The sequence below is a fragment of the Crinia signifera genome, chromosome 4 (genome assembly GCF_055691185.1).
Source record: "Crinia signifera chromosome 4, ASM5569118v1, whole genome shotgun sequence".
Lineage (NCBI taxonomy): Eukaryota > Metazoa > Chordata > Amphibia > Anura > Myobatrachidae > Crinia > Crinia signifera.
In genome coordinates, this window is record NC_139220.1 from 322,996,687 (window position 1) to 323,014,733 (window position 18,047).

At 48.5% G+C, this 18,047-nt stretch overlaps 1 protein-coding gene across 1 annotated transcript in view; it reads right to left on the reverse strand.

The window, feature by feature from the left end:
* Positions 1-17,801, reverse strand: part of DNAH2 (dynein axonemal heavy chain 2) — a 133,279-nt gene extending 115,478 nt beyond the window's left edge. The window contains 3 exon segments of the mRNA XM_083185671.1: positions 5,270-5,328; positions 6,247-6,381; positions 17,719-17,801. Coding sequence (XP_083041797.1) covers positions 5,270-5,328; positions 6,247-6,364 — 177 coding nt within the window. The 5' untranslated portion in view covers positions 6,365-6,381; positions 17,719-17,801.
* Between the last annotated feature and the right edge of the window lie 246 nt (positions 17,802-18,047).

The window sequence follows — 18,047 nt, forward strand, 5'->3', positions numbered from 1 at the left end:
GTGGAGTAATACGGGGAGTGTAATGAGGCACTACGTGGAGTCATTTGGGTATTATAATGAGGTGTTACGTGGAGGAAAATGGGGTGTTATAATGAGGTGTTACATGCAGTAATACAGGGAGTTATAATGAGGCGTTAGTGCAGTACTACAGGGAGTTATAATGAGGTGTTAGTGCAGTAATACGGGGAGTTATAATGAGGCGTTACGTGCAGTAATACAGGGAGTTATAATGAGGCGTTAGTGCAGTAATACAGGGAGTTATAATGAGGCGTTAGTGCAGTAATACAGGGAGTTATAATGAGGCGTTACGTGCAGTAATACAGGGAGTTATAATGAGGCGTTACGTGCAGTAATACAGGGAGTTATAATGAGGCGTTACGTGCAGTAATACAGGGAGTTATAATGAGGCGTTAGTGCAGTAATACAGGGAGTTATAATGAGGTGCTACGTGCAGTAATACAGGGAGTTATAATGAGGCGTTACGTGCAGTAATACAGGGAGTTATAATGAGGCGTTAGTGCAGTAATACAGGGAGTTATAATGAGGCGTTACGTGCAGTAATACAGGGAGTTATAATGAGGCATTACGTGCAGTAATACAGGGAGTTATAATGAGGTGCTACGTGCAGTAATACAGGGAGTTATAATGAGGCATTACGTGCAGTAATACGGGGAGTTATAATGAGGCATTACGTGCAGTAATACAGGGAGTTATAATGAGGCATTACGTGCAGTAATACGGGGAGTTATAATGAGGTGCTACGTGCAGTAATACGGGGAGTTATAATGAGGCGTTACGTGCAGTAATACGGGAGTTATAACGAGGCGTTACGTGCAGTAATACAGGGAGTTATAATGAGGCGTTACGTGCAGTAATACAGGGAGTTATAATGAGGCGTTAGTGCAGTAATACAGGGAGTTATAATGAGGCGTTACGTGCAGTAATACAGGGAGTTATAATGAGGCGTTACGTGCAGTAATACAGGGAGTTATAACGAGGCGTTACGTGCAGTAATACGGGGAGTTATAACGAGGCGTTACGTGCAGTAATACGGGAGTTATAACGAGGCGTTACGTGCAGTAATACAGGGAGTTATAATGAGGCGTTACGTGCAGTAATACAGGGAGTTATAATGAGGCGTTAGTGCAGTAATACAGGGAGTTATAACGAGGCGTTACGTGCAGTAATACAGGGAGTTATAATGAGGCGTTACGTGCAGTAATACAGGGAGTTATAATGAGGCGTTACGTGCAGTAATACAGGGAGTTATAATGAGGCGTTAGTGCAGTAATACAGGGAGTTATAATGAGGCGTTACGTGCAGTAATACAGGGAGTTATAATGAGGCGTTACGTGCAGTAATACGGGGAGTTATAATGAGGTGCTACGTGCAGTAATACAGGGAGTTATAATGAGGCGTTACGTGCAGTAATACAGGGAGTTATAATGAGGCGTTACGTGCAGTAATACGGGGAGTTATAATGAGGCGTTACGTGCAGTAATACGGGGAGTTATAATGAGGCGTTAGTGCAGTAATACAGGGAGTTATAATGAGGCGTTACGTGCAGTAATACAGGGAGTTATAATGAGGCGTTACGTGCAGTAATACGGGGAGTTATAATGAGGCGTTACGTGCAGTAATACGGGGAGTTATAATGAGGCGTTACGTGCAGTAATACGGGGAGTTATAATGAGGTGTTACGTGCAGTAATACAGGGAGTTATAATGAGGTGCTACGTGCAGTAATACAGGGAGTTATAATGAGGCGTTACGTGCAGTAATACGGGGAGTTATAATGAGGCGTTACGTGCAGTAATACAGGGAGTTATAATGAGGCGTTACGTGCAGTAATACAGGGAGTTATAATGAGGCGTTACGTGCACTAATACAGGGAGTTATAATGAGGCGTTACGTGCACTAATACAGGGAGTTATAATGAGGCGTTACGTGCAGTAATACAGGGAGTTATAATGAGGCGTTACGTGCAGTAATACAGGGAGTTATAATGAGGCGTTAGTGCAGTAATACAGGGAGTTATAATGAGGCGTTACGTGCAGTAATACAGGGAGTTATAATGAGGCGTTACGTGCAGTAATACAGGGAGTTATAATGAGGCGTTAGTGCAGTAATACAGGGAGTTATAATGAGGCGTTACGTGCAGTAATACAGGGAGTTATAATGAGGCGTTAGTGCAGTAATACGGGGAGTTATAATGAGGCGCTACGTGCAGTAATACAGGGAGTTATAATGAGGCATTACGTGCAGTAATACAGGGAGTTATAATGAGGCGTTACGTGCAGTAATACAGGGTGTTATACTGAGGTGTTACGTGCAGTAATACAGGGAGTTATAATGAGGTGTTACGTGCAGTAATACGGGGAGTTATAATGAGGCGTTAGTGCAGTAATACGGGGAGTTATAATGAGGCGTTACGTGCAGTAATACAGGGAGTTATAATGAGGCGTTACGTGCAGTAACACGTGGAGTTATAATGAGGCGTTACGTGCAGTAACACGTGGAGTTATAATGAGGCGTTACGTGCAGTAATACGGGGAGTTATAATGAGGCATTACGTGCAGTAATACGGGGAGTTATAATGAGGCGTTACGTGCAGTAATACAGGGAGTTATAATGAGGCGTTACGTGCAGTAATACGGGGAGTTATAATGAGGCGTTACGTGCAGTAATACGGGAGTTATAACGAGGCGTTACGTGCAGTACTTCGGGGAGTTATAATGAGGCGTTACGTGCAGTAATACAGGGAGTTATAATGAGGTGTTACGTGCAGTAATACGGGGAGTTATAATGAGGCGTTACGTGCAGTAATATGGGTAGTTATAATGAGGCGTTACGTGCAGTAATATGGGTAGTTATAATGAGGCGTTACGTGCAGTACTTCGGGGAGTTATAATGAGGCGTTACGTGCAGTAATACAGGGAGTTATAATGAGGTGTTACGTGCAGTAATACAGGGAGTTATAATGAGGCGTTACGTGCAGTAATACAGGGAGTTATAATGAGGCGTTACGTGCAGTAATACGGGGAGTTATAATGAGGCGTTACGTGCAGTAATACGGGGAGTTATAATGAGGCGTTACGTGCAGTAATACGGGGAGTTATAATGAGGCGTTACGTGCAGTAATACGGGGAGTTATAATGAGGCGTTACGTGCAGTAATACAGGGAGTTATAATGAGGCGTTACGTGCAGTAATACAGGGAGTTATAATGAGGCGTTACGTGCAGTAATACAGGGAGTTATAATGAGGTGCTACGTGCAGTAATACAGGGAGTTATAATGAGGTGTTACGTGCAGTAATACGGGGAGTTATAATGAGGTGTTATGTGCAGTAATACAGGGAGTTATAATGAGGTGTTACGTGCAGTAATACGGGGAGTTATAATGAGGTGTTACGTGCAGTAATACGGGGAGTTATAATGAGGCGTTACATGAGGTAATACAGGGAGTTATAATGAGGCGTTACGTGCAGTAATACGGGGAGTTATAATGAGGTGTTACGTGCAGTAATACAGGGAGTTATAATGAGGCGTTACGTGCAGTAATACAGGGAGTTATAATGAGGTGTTACGTGCAGTACTTCGGGGAGTGTAAAGAAGAGGTAATGGTGTATACAGAGGAGCACTTATGTAACATCACATAATGGGATTACATGGAATAACAGGACCTTGTAGCGACAGTGAGGAACAATACACCGGGATAGCACAGGACGCAGAGGGGGCTGATGGAGAATTAGGTTTGCAGAATTGTCTTCCTTGCCTCCCGGCGAGAACATTTGCAGACTAATGATTTCATGTCGCTAACATCTGTTGTGCAAAGAGGAAAACATGGCCAGATGCTGCTACCCAGAATCCCCCCACCCCTCCGCTCGCAGCATAGAACAAACCCTGCTTCAGCAGAAGCAGCCAGAGACACTCCCCACATCTCCTGCATCCCTTACAGGCCCGCTGCCCCTGGCTGCCAGTGTCACATATTCATGTAGATTACACACGGAACACAAAGGTAGTGTATTCTGGCAATATTTGGTGGATAGGGACTTAGATTTGGTCAATAGCAATGTCACTCATGTATAATATAACTTATATTGGGAGAGTAGTGACATCACTCCTGTATAATAGAACATAACGGGATAGTAGTGATGTCACTCATGTATAATATAAATTATATTGGGAGAGCAGTGACATCACTCCTGTATAATAAAACACAATGGGATAGTAGTGATGTCACTCATGTATAATATAAATTATATTGGGAGAGCAGTGACATCACTCCTGTATAATAAAACACAATGGGACAGTAGTGATGTCACTTCTGTATAATATAACTTATATTGGGAGAGCAGTGACATCACTCCTGTATAATAGAACATAATGGGACAGTAGTGATGTCACTTCTGTATAATATAACTTATATTGGGAGAGCAGTGACATTACAGCTGTAGAACATAATGAAATAGTAGTGATGTCATTTCTGTATAATATAACTTATATTGGGAGAGCAGTGACATCACTCCTGTATAATAGAACACAATGGGACAGTAGTGATGTCACTCCTGTATAATATAAATTATATTGGGAGAGCAGTGACATCACTCCTGTATAATAGAACACAATGGGACAGTAGTGATGTCACTTCTGCATAATATAACTTATATTGGGAGAGCAGTGACATCACTGCTGTAGAACATAATGGAATAGTAGTGATGTCATTTCTGTATAATATAATTTATATTGGGAGAGCAGTGACATCACTGCTGTACAACAGAACAGGATAGTAGTGATGTCATATTTGTATAATATAACTTATATTATTAGAGCAGTGATGTCACTCTTGCGTAATAGAACATATATCGAGAGAGTGTTCTGTGACGGAACGTGGAAGTGTCAGTGCAGGTAAGACATTCCTGGATATCAGCCTCACCTCTGAGAAGAAACGTGTGCATTATGAAGAAGTTACATGTCATGCCATGCTGATTTCCCAAGGAGGGGAGGCTGGGGAAAGAACATGGCAGACATGTCGCCAGTCTCCAGCTGTGCACAGTGACAAAGACTGCGCTGATGATAATATATGCATGATGGGGTCGTCCGCAGTGATCAATCAGAGCTCAGAGGATTGTGCTGATGTTTGGGGAGGGGGGTACATAGGCTGGCAGGCTAGCATGCCTTGCTTACATGGGGGGACGGAGTAACTGAAAGATCGCTGCATGCAGACTAGACATGGCCGACACAGAACAGGGTCTCTGCCGCCTCCTTACCAGATCTAAGTGTTCCTCCACAGGAGCAGAGGAGGGAGACTTGTCTTGTTCTGTCACTCCTGTGAAACAAACATCAATTACATGATTAAGCGGAGAAATTTCACAGCGGCGGAGTCTGCGTCATTCATTACGAGGCTGACGTCACCGGCAATGATCACCCTCTTTCCACATAAACTTATTGTCCCGATCACAATACTGCCAGCTTCCAGATCCCGTCTGCCAGCTGTGAGTGGCATTATTATCCAAACACGGGCAGCGAGAGGCAGAACAACATCTAATACGCCTCACTGATACACAGGCAATCACTAATCACGGCCTGGACAACCAGAGGCTCCCCAGCTGGTGGGAAACTACATATCCCAGCATGCCCATACTCCTGAGGAAAGCTGGAACTGTGTCAGGGCATGCTGGAACTTGTAGTTCCACAACAGCTGGGGAGCCACAGTTTGGCAAGGCCTGCACTAATCGGTCTGTCAGCTCCTGTCGGACAGTGGACTATGGGTACAGGTTATTAATGACCAGGTAGGACGAAGGGGAAGTGGTTCCATCTGCCCAAGCTGGATCCCGATCTTTCCTTACCTGGCAGGAAGGGCATACAGCCGGAGATACCGGGCCCCAGCCTGTATGGATACAGCTACTGTGTGCACTGTGCTGGAAGCAGCATTATACGGATATGTTACCTCCGCCAGGAACTAATGCTCTGACCTGGCAGGGCCGCGATAGGGGAAGGAGCAAGGGTATAATAACTATGGGGCCCAGAGCTGAAGGGGGCCCATCTTTGCTGTCTAAGTAATATGTTTTAGATACATTTATCACCATCAGTTGATAAATAGGGGCCCTTACAAACTTTTGCTATGGGGCCTACGGATATCTAGGTACGCCTCTGGGGAGGAGACAGTTATTACCAAAACCCCGCCTACGTTCTCCATATAACGGATCACAGTTCTGTCATATATGGCATAAGGGGGAGGGCTTACCATCTTCAATAGGTCTGCTGCTGCCAAGTGGGGCATCCACATCCCCCGGTCTCTCCTGGTCCAATGCATTCACAGGACGCAGCTCAGGTGACACAGCGAGGATCTCTGCGCCCGACATGTTTCATATACTGGGTCCTAGAGAACACACCGATGTGGTTATAGAGAGGCGGGCACAATGTAACCTGTGACTGAGCCCCACCCCCTGCGCTATCCGCTCCCCCTGCAGGGTAACACAGACAGAAGGGCGCTATGAGCCTGCCCCTCCCCCTGCAGGGTGACACAGACAGAAGAGAGCTAGGAGCCTGCCCCTCCCCCTGCGGGGTGACACAGACAGAAGGGAGCTATGAGCCTGCCCCTCCCCCTGCAGGGTGACACAGACAGAAGGGAGCTATGATCCTGCCCCTCCCACTGCTGGGTGACACAGACAGAAGGGAGCTATGAGCCTATCCCTCCCCCTGCGGGGTGACACAGACAGAAGGGAGCTATGAGCCTGCCGCTCCCCCTGCAGGGTGACACAGACAGAAGGGAGCTATGATCCTGCCCCTCCCACTGCTGGGTGACACAGACAGAAGGGAGCTATGAGCCTATCCCTCCCCCTGCGGGGTGACACAGACAGAAGGGAGCTATGAGCCCGCCCCTCCCCCTGCGGGGTGACACAGACAGAAGGGAGCTATGAGCCTGCCCCTCCCCCTGCAGAGTGACACAGACAGAAGGGAGCTAGGAGCCAGCCCCTCCCCCTGCAGGGTGACATATAATGATATATAATAGCAATAGTATAAGCAGCTGTGTGGGAGTGAAGGTGTTAATCATTATAGAGGAACACTTAATGTGCGCCCACAGGAAGGACATGAGGTGAATAAGCCCCCACAATTGGCCGGGCCACCATGTATTTAGCAGCGCTGATTCATAGTCCTGCCGGCAGCTGGCAGAATCCCCCGATCACCCACAGTCGCTGCCATGTACCAGGCTGATCTCCGAGCCATGTGCTAGGTGCACACACACACACACACACACACACACACAGTTCTGCCCCGTGTAATACCGGCTGCCCGGGGACCCCGCACCAATCACCATGTGCTTCAGCCACGTCGCCCTATCAGGCACAATCCGGAAGGCATCTGACAGACGGTCAATAGCTCAACGCCAAAAGGTCGACATTGACATAAAGGTTGACATAAATTTTTCACAATATTTTTCATTTTTTTAATTGGGGGTCCATGTAACACCACAAAAACACTGAAAAAGTCATGTCAACCTTTTTTGTATGTCGTCACTGCCCACCGTTTGTTGTTTTTATTGCCGTCTGATGTGCGCTGTACGACGCGCGGCCAGCACTTAGCATGCCAGTCATTTCATGATTGGTCTTTGAGTCAGAGCCAAATCCAGCTGAACGTGTAGAAAAGGCTGCGGACGTTGTTTTCCCCGAGCTGTAAGTGTAGGGCAATGTTCCTGCGGATTACAGGCAGATATCGCTGCCCTACTGTGTGTGGATGGGGCATAAGCGCCAGTAATTGCTGCACCGGCTACTTATACAGCCGGCTCATTCCCAGCCACAGCGGCCCGCTCACTCTGCTCCCACATTAACCAGTGCGGCTGTGGCTGGGCGTCCGGCGTACTGTGGATGATAGGAGATAACATGGTACAGCCGGCTCATTCCCAGCCACAGCGGCCCCATCACTCTGCTCCCACATTAACCAGTGCGGCTGTGGCTGGGCGTCCGGCGTACTGTGGATGATAGGAGATAACATGGTACAGCCGGCTCATTCCCAGCCACAGCGGCCCCATCACTCTGCTCACACATTAACCAGTGCGGCTGTGGCTGGGCGTCCGGCGTACTGTGGATGATAGGAGATAACATGGTACAGCCGGCTCATTCCCAGCCACAGCAGCCACATCACTCTGCTCACACATTAACCAGTGCGGCTGTGGCTGGGCGTCGGGCGTACTGTGGATGATAGGAGATAAGCATGGTACAGCCGGCTCATTCCCAGCCACAGCGGCCCCATCACACTGCTCCCACATTAACCAGTGCGGCTGTGACTGGGCGTCCGGCGTACTGTGGATGATAGGAGATAACATGGTACAGCCGGCTCATTCCCAGCCACAGCGGCCCCATCACTCTGCTCACACATTAACCAGTGCGGCTGTGGCTGGGCGTCCGGCGTACTGTGGATGATAGGAGATAACATGGTACAGCCGGCTCATTCCCAGCCACAGCAGCCACATCACTCTGCTCACACATTAACCAGTGCGGCTGTGGCTGGGCGTCGGGCGTACTGTGGATGATAGGAGATAACATGGTACAGCCGGCTCATTCCCAGCCACAGCAGCCACATCACTCTGCTCACACATTAACCAGTGCGGCTGTGGCTGGGCGTCGGGCGTACTGTGGATGATAGGAGATAAGCATGGTACAGCCGGCTCATTCCCAGCCACAGCGGCCCCATCACTCTGCTCACACATTAACCAGTGCGGCTGTGGCTGGGCGTCCGGCGTACTGTGGATGATAGGAGATAACATGGTACAGCCGGCTCATTCCCAGCCACAGCGGCCCCATCACTCTGCTCCCACATTAACCAGTGCGGCTGTGGCTGGGCGTCCGGCGTACTGTGGATGATAGGAGATAACATGGTACAGCCGGCTCATTCCCAGCCGCAGCGGCCCCATCACTCTGCTCACACATTAACCAGTGCGGCTGTGGCTGGGCGTCCGGCGTACTGTGGATGATAGGAGATAACATGGTACAGCCGGCTCATTCCCAGCCACAGCAGCCCCATCACTCTGCTCCCACATTAACCAGTGCGGCTGTGGCTGGGCGTCCGGCGTACTGTGGATGATAGGAGATAACATGGTACAGCCGGCTCATTCCCAGCCACAGCGGCCCCATCACTCTGCTCCCACATTAACCAGTGCGGCTGTGGCTGGGCGTCCGGCGTACTGTGGATGATAGGAGATAACATGGTACAGCCGGCTCATTCCCAGCCGCAGCGGCCCCATCACTCTGCTCACACATTAACCAGTGCGGCTGTGGCTGTGTCACGCGTGGCGGGGGTGCCGCATCGCCCGATCAGAGGCCCTTCTCATCTGCCCGTGCCACACATGCGGGCAGGGCCGGCACCACCACTAGGCAGCTCTAGGCATTTGCCTAGGGCGCCGGCACCTAGAGGGTGGCAGTTCGCCCCTCACCCCCAGCGAACTGTATGAAAAAATTGCTGCCCCGGCGTCCCTGCAGTGCTGGGGCGGTCAGGGGTGTCCGTGCCGTAGGGGTACCTGCGGCGCCGTCATGTGTATAAAGCTGGCTGCGGCAGGCGGGGTCCCTATAGTGAATAGCAAATAACTAGCGCTATGCGCGCGGCGGCACGGGAAGCGCTAGTTATTTGCTATTCACTACAGGGACCCCGCCGGCCGCAGCCAGCTTTATACACATGACGGCGCCGCAGGTACCCCTACAGCATGGACACCCCTGACCGCCCCAGCACTGCAGGGACGCCGGGGCAGCAATTTTTTTACACAGGTACCACCCCCTCCCTCCCCCCGGCACCGGGGCGCCCCCACCCCAACTCGCCTGGGGCGCTCCGGTGCCTTGCACCGGCCCTGCATGCGGGAGATGTACTGGAGCTTCTGAGCTATTGCACTGAATTTATCTGGCCCGTCCATTCTGAATCTTGGGCAGATTCAGAATGGTGGGGCCGCGCATTTAAAGCATTGTGTGGTCTACACACACACACACACATGCAGCGATTTACATGCGTTTTCTGAGTGATTTAGTAACATCGCTCAGAAAATGCCTGAATGTCGCCCTGTGTGTGGGGCCCATAAGATGGCCTCCCAATTCAGAACTCCTGAGAGGAGTACTGCTGAGATGGCTGGCACATGTCACTTGGCCCATTGGAGGATCATGGATACCTCCCTCATGGCCTTCACCCTTTTTGTGCCTCCTGCTGATTCATGTAATCCACCGTGGTGGCGTTGCCTGACCGGATGTAAACCGCTCTGTCCTGTGCTAACTCGTGTGCGCTGGACACCGACCTTAGTTCCAGTATATTTATTGGTAACTTGGATTCCTCCTGAGACCGTTTTCCTTGCAAGGATCGGGATTTTACTACTGCTCCCCAGCCCCACAGTCTGTGCTGAGCAGTACCCACTGCAGAATCCAAAATGGCCTTCCCACTTGCAAGTGTGTCTGGTCCAACCACCACCTTAGTGACCTCCGTGGTCAGGCACATCGTCCGGGAGTGTATAGACTGCAGATGGCCATCCCGCCTGGCCAGAATCAATCTCTGTAGTGGACGAGAATGGAATTGCGCCCATTTGACCATGTCGAACGTCGACACCAACAGGCCCAGAATTTGCGTGGCCTGGTGTATCGAGACTCTCCAGCGGCGCAGGACATTTCTCCTGAGGAAGAATAATTAGTCTCTGAGCTTCAGAGTCTAATAGTGCCCCCAGGGGCAGCATCTGGCTGAATGGGACCAGAGTGGAATTCTTGCAGTTTATCAGCCATCCGTGTCTTAGTAAGAATTCCTTCGTTAGCTGAAGATGGTTCAGTAACATCTCCCGGGAATTGTCTAGGATCAGAAGATCGTCCAAATAGGGAAGGACTCGTACACTCTGATGTCTGAGGGAGGCTGTCATTCCATTACCTTTGTGAATATTCTCAGTGCCGGGGCTAACCCTAATGGGAGAGCCTGGAACTGGTAGTGGTCCGGCAGTATGGCAAAATGCAGAGAGTGTTGGTGAGACTTAGCAATACAATGGACCACAGCGTCTCCATGCGGAACTTCGACACCTTCACAATCCTGTTCAGTGATTTCAGGTTTAGGATAGGTCTGAAGGATCTGTTTGGGTTGGCAGCCAAAAATAGTGTTGACTAGTAACCCTGACCTTGTTGTTGCAGAGGTACCGGTACAATCACTCTTGATTGTAAAAGGGAATCTAGTACCTGCTGCAGACAGGCCCTTTTCCTGGGATGTTTCGGTAAGGTTGTAGGAATAATTTGTTGAGGGGGGCGTCCATTGAAGGACACAGCGTACCCATGGGTCACCACTTCTCCCACCCAAGAGTCCGATGTCGACCTGAGCCATTCTTTTGAGAAGAAGAGAAGTTGGTCCCCCACTCTGGGATCGCCCAGAAGGAGGCCTTCCCCATCAGACGGCGGGTTTGTCAGACTTAGGGATAGCCTGTCTGGTTGCCCAGGGCTGTCTACTTTTGGGTTTGGCTTACTTGGCCTGTCCCGCCTGTCTGCAGAACACCTGTCCCTTACTTTTCCAGAGGAACAAAAGGGGCAAAAAGTAGGGACCATTGGTCTAGTAGAAGTAGAGGTAGCAGCTGATGGAAGACATGCCGTCTTAGCTGCAGCAAGGGAGGCAACTAGTATATTTAGCTCCTCCCCAAAGAGGACGTCCCCGCAAAGCGTAAAACCTCTAAAGGTCGTTTGGACTCTGTGTCCACTTTCCACGAGCGTAACCAGAGTATGCGTCTGGCTAAGACCGAGACCGCAGAAACGTTTGCAGCTAACTGTCCCGCATCCATCATGGCCTCCGTGATATAAGTGACCGCCTGCTGCACGTGAGATAAACATGCAATGCAATCATCTGAAACATCCGCTGCAAGTTCAGCTTCAATCACCTTTATCCAGTCTCAGACTGCTCTAGCGGAACAGGTTGTCGCCATTGTAGGTGTATTAATAGCACCTGCCGGGCTGAAGACTGACATCAAGCACTGTTCCAACCGTCTCTGTCCGTGACATCCTTCCACGAAGATGCCGAAGTGACTGGTAATACCGACTGTTTGATCCAGTCTAGACACATGAGAATCCACCAGTGGTGAGTTTTCCCAAAATTTTCAATCCTTTACTGCGAGCGGATACCTGACCGTAACCCTTTTAGGGATCGGGAATTTCTTCCCTGGAATTTTCCATAACCCCGTTCTGACCTCTTAGATGGCCAGAGTGGGGGAACTCTGCGTGATGATTCTGCGGGACCTCCACCTTTTGTGCTACCGGTGCTGGTTCGTCCCCATGATCATCAGCCTCTCCCTCTGACAGGGAAGTATCAGTCATTGTGTTATGACTGAGAGGACGTCAGCTTTTTGGGCTTTTTAGACCCCTGAGCCTGCGCAGGTAGCACTTTTTTGAGCCTCCGGTCAGAGAGTCCAGCTGCACATGCGGTGCATGAACGCAGTAATGGTGACTCTGCATGCTGGAGTTCCTCACTAGCCATGGTGGCAGCTAACACTTGGGGCAGTATTCAATGAGCAAATTCAGCACGTGCAGCGACTCCTGTTTAGGATTCGCTCACTGTCGTCGTGTTCCGGAGGGCTGGAGCCTTCACTGCCAGCCCTCCCTATCCCCATATTCAATGCCGCAGGGGCTCGCTGCCCCTGACGGTGAATCTTGACCGCCGCAGGGAGCAGGGGGACGGTGGCAGGCAGGGAGATGGAAGTCTCCCTGCCTGCCCCAGAATGTATGTGGGGGGGAGGTGGGCTCCCCGGGACCCAGGCAGCACAGGCTGCCCCCTGGGAGAGCTAGCAGGGGACCGGGTAGAAGCCGCTAGCACTGCTCCCGATATATGTAATGATCGGGAGCAGTGAATATATGAATATGTAATGAACGTCTCTCGGCTCCCGGACCCCTGCTGGCTGTTATGTGTAAAAAATATATATATTATTTTAAATTAAATATATATTCATGTGCTGTAAGCACATGAATAAAAATAGCATGCCCCTTCACAGTATAAAATTCCTGATTTTTTTAACACCAAATTTGAAGAAAAAAAAACCTTTATTTTAGAAGTTCACATTCCACTTCACCATGAAAAGATGGCGATTGCTACACAGTGACACACGGCGAAAATAAAACACAATGGATTTATCACACACACACACACACACACATACAGTAGAAAGCGGACCACTCCAACTAAAGATCACAATGTGCAATACACTATGAGCCAGAGGCAGTGTAGGGCAGGGAGTGTTGTAAAAATCCTGTCAGCAGGTGATGTTTTTACAGGAGTCTGCACAGCGGTGAAGATGGCTGCCAGCTTCTGTGAGAGGAGCTGAAGACGCGAATAAAGGGCACGCAGCACTGAGGTGAATCGGCGCCTAAAGCCGGGGGGAGTGGCTACAGGCCAGCGCCACCTCCCTCTATGCTGGACTTCACCCACCGGTGTAATGGAGCCTTTTGTAAAATGGAGGACAGTTTCCCCCTCAGGAGAACTGCCTCCAGCCTGTGCTCTGTTACCCTGGTGGGCTAGTGGAATCCCTGCTGTGGGGGGGGGGGGGGGCAGTGTCCACACCAGCGCTGTGACCTGCTACCAACAGATACACAGGCACAGCCCAAACAGCGATTTAAGCTCTCAGTGAGATTGCCTACCCTCCCGTGTCCGGCCACGATGTCCTGGAAGTATGCAGCGCCCATCACTGTGAGGCAGTAATGCTAACCATTACACCGTCCGTACTGTATATAGGACATATGGCACTGTATATAGGACACATAGCACTGTATATAGGACACACTCACCTATACACTGTATATAGGACACACTCACCTATACACTGTATATAGGACACACATCACTGTATATAGGACACACAGCACTGTATGTAGGATACACACACCCGTCCTCCCTGTATATAGGACACACTAACCTATATACTGTATATAAGAAATACATCACTGTAAGTAGGATACACCGCCACCTCCCCTCCCCTGTATACAGGTCACACTCACCTATATACTATATGTAGGATAAACACAACCCTCTTCATTGTTTATAGGACACTCACCTATACACTGTATATAGGATACACACACACACACACACACACACACACACTGTATACAGGACACACTCATCTATATACTGTATATAGGATTTACAGCACTGTATATAGGATACACAGCACTGTATGGAGCAGGGCTGGGCAACAGTGGCCCTCCAGCTGTTGATGAACTACACATCCCAGGATGCTTTGCATTAGTTTTGCTATGTGGCCATGCTGACACTGATGCAAGGCATGCTGGGAAGTGTAGTTCATAAACATCTGGAGGGCCGCTATTGCCCAGCCCTGGGGAGGATACACCCCCCTCCCTCTGTATGTAGGACACACTCACCTATACACTGTATATAGGATACATAGCACTGTATATAGGACAAATAGAACTGTATATAGGACACACTCATCTATATACTGTATATAGGATACACAGCACTGTATATAGGACACACTCATCTATATACTGTATATAGGATACACAGCACTGTATGGAGGATACACACACCCCTCCCCTTTGTATACAGGACACATTCACCTATATACTGTATATAGGACATATGGCACTGTATACACTCACCTATACACTGTATATAGGACACATAGCACTGTATACAGGACACACTCACCTATACACTGTATATAGGATACACACCCCTCCTCCCTGTATATAGAACACACACACCTATATACAGGAAACATAGCACTGTATGTAGGATACATAGCACTGTATGTAGGATACACACAACCCTCCTCCCTGTATATAGGACACACTAACCTATATACTGTATATAGGGCATATAGCACTGTATATAGGCTACACTCACCCCTCCCCACTGTATATAGGACACATAGCACTGTATATAGGATACACTCACCTATATACTGTATATAGGATACACAGCACTGTATATAGGATACACAGCACTGTATATAGGACCCTCACCTATATACTGTATGTAGGACACATAGCACTGTATATAGGCTACACTCACCACTCCCCACTGTATATAGGACACATAGCACTGTATAAAGGCTACACTCACCCCTCCCCACTGTATATAGGACACATAGCACTGTATATAGGATACACTTGCCTATATACTGTATATAGGACACACTCACCTATACACTGTATATAGGACACATAGCACTGTATATAGGACACACTCACCTATACATGGTATATAGGACATATAGGACTGTATGTAGGATACATAGCACTGTATGGAGGATACACACACTCCTCCTCCCTGTATATAGGACACACTAACCTATATACTGTATATAGGACACATAGCACTGTATATAGGATACACAGCACTGTATATAGGACCCTCACCTATATACTGTATGTAGGACACAAAGCACTGTATGTATAGGATACACAGCACTTTATATAAGACACGCACCCCTCCACTCTGTATATAGGATACATAGCAATGTATATAGGACCCTCCCCACTTTATATAGGATACACAGCACTGTATATAGGACACGCATCCCTCCCCACTGTATATAGGATACACAGCACTGTATATAGGACACCCCCCTCCCCACTGTATATAGGACACACAGCACTGTATATAGGACGCACACCTCTCCCCACTGTATATAGGACACACAGCACTGTATATAGGACACACACCCCTCCCCACTGTATATAAGACACACAGCACTGTATATACTGTAGGACACAGTCTCACCTATACCCTGTATATAGGATACACAGCACTGTATATAGGACACACAGCAATGTATATAGGATACACAGCACTGTATATAGGGCACACACCCCTCCCCACTGTATATAGGATACACAGCACTGTATATAGGACACACACACCTCCCCACTGTATATAGGACACACAGCACTGTATATAGAACACACAGCACTGTATATAGGATACACAGCACTGTATATAGGATACACAGCACTGTATATAGAACACACAGCACTGTATATAGGACACACACCCCTCCCCACTGTATATAGGACACACAGCACTGTATATAAGACACACACCCCTCCCCACTGTATATAAGACACACAGCACTGTATATACTGTAGGACACACTCACCTATACCCTGTATATAGGATACACAGCACTGTATTTAGGACATACATCACTATATATAGGACACACAGCACTGTATATAGGACACACTCACCTTCCCACTGTATATAGGATACACAGCACTGTATATAGGACACACACCCCTCCCCACTGTATATAAGACACAAAGCACTGTATATACTGTAGGACACACTCACCTATAACCTGTATATAGGATACACAGCACTGTATATAGGACACACAGCACTGTATATAGGACACACTCACCTCCCCACTGTATATAGGACACACAGCACTGTATATAGGACACACACCCCTCCCCACTGTATATAGGATACACAGCACTGTATATAGGACACACAGCACTGTATATAGGACACACACACCTCTCCCCACTGTATATAGGACACACAGCACTGTATATAGGACACACACCCCCTCCCCACTGTATATAGGATACACAGCACTGTATATAGGATACACAGCACTGTATATAGAACACACAGCACTGTATATAGGACACACACCCCTCCCCACTGTATATAGGACACACAGCACTGTATATAGGACACACACCGCTCCCCACTGTATATAAGACACACAGCACTGTATATACTGTAGGACACACTCACCTATACCCTGTATATAGGATACACAGCACTGTATATAGGACATACAGCACTATATATAGGACACACAGCACTGTATATAGGACACACTCACCTCCCCACTGTATATAGGATACACAGCACTGTATATAGGACACACACCGCTCCCCACTGTATATAAGACACACAGCACTGTATATACTGTAGGACACACTCACCTATACCCTGTATATAGGATACACAGCACTATATATAGGACACACAGCACTGTATATAGGACACACAGCACTGTATATAGGACACACTCACCTCCCCACTGTATATAGGATACACAGCACTGTATATAGGACACACACCTCTCCCCACTATATATAGAACACACAGCACTGTATATACTGTAGGACACACACCCCTCCCCACTGTATATAGGATACACAGCACTGTATATAGGACACACAGCACTGTATATAGGACACACACACCTCTCCCCACTGTATATAGGATACACAACACTGTATATAGGACACACAGCACTGTATATAGGACACACACCCCTCCCCACTGTATATAGGACACACAGCACTGTATATAGGACACACACACCTCTCCCCACTGTATATAGGATACACAACACTGTATATAGGACACACAGCACTGTATATAGGACACACACCCCTCCCCACTGTATATAGGACACACAGCACTGTATATAGGACACACACACACACACACACCTCTCCCCACTGTATATAGGACACACAGCACTGTATATACTGTAGGACACACAGCACTGTGTATAGGACACACGCCCCTCCCCACTGTATATAGGATACACAGCACTGTATATAGGACATACAGCACTGTATATAGGACACACACCCCTCCCCACTGTATATAGGATACACAGCACTGTATATAGGACACACAGCACTGTATATAGGACACACACACACCTCTCCCCACTGTATATAGGACACACAGCGCTGTATATACTGTAGGACACACTCACCTATACACTGTATACTGCAGGCACTACATGGAGCACACTTGAGCAGGCGGTTGCCGTGGACGCGTCTCCTAGGTAACGGGCCCGGGGTCGGTCACATGACATATAGTGGGCGGTTACCTACAGCTCTGCCAGCCATTGGGAGCTTCCAGTATGCTTAAGGGGCGGGGCAGAAAGCGACAACAGGCAGATTCATCATCCATTTAGAGACGGCGTACGATGATGGGCAGACACAGCAGCCAATGACGTCTTAGTCTTGGTAATAGGCTGCACTAGATACTGTGTAACAGTGTGAGTGCAGCACTATGGCTGGGGCTCAGTATTACTGTGCA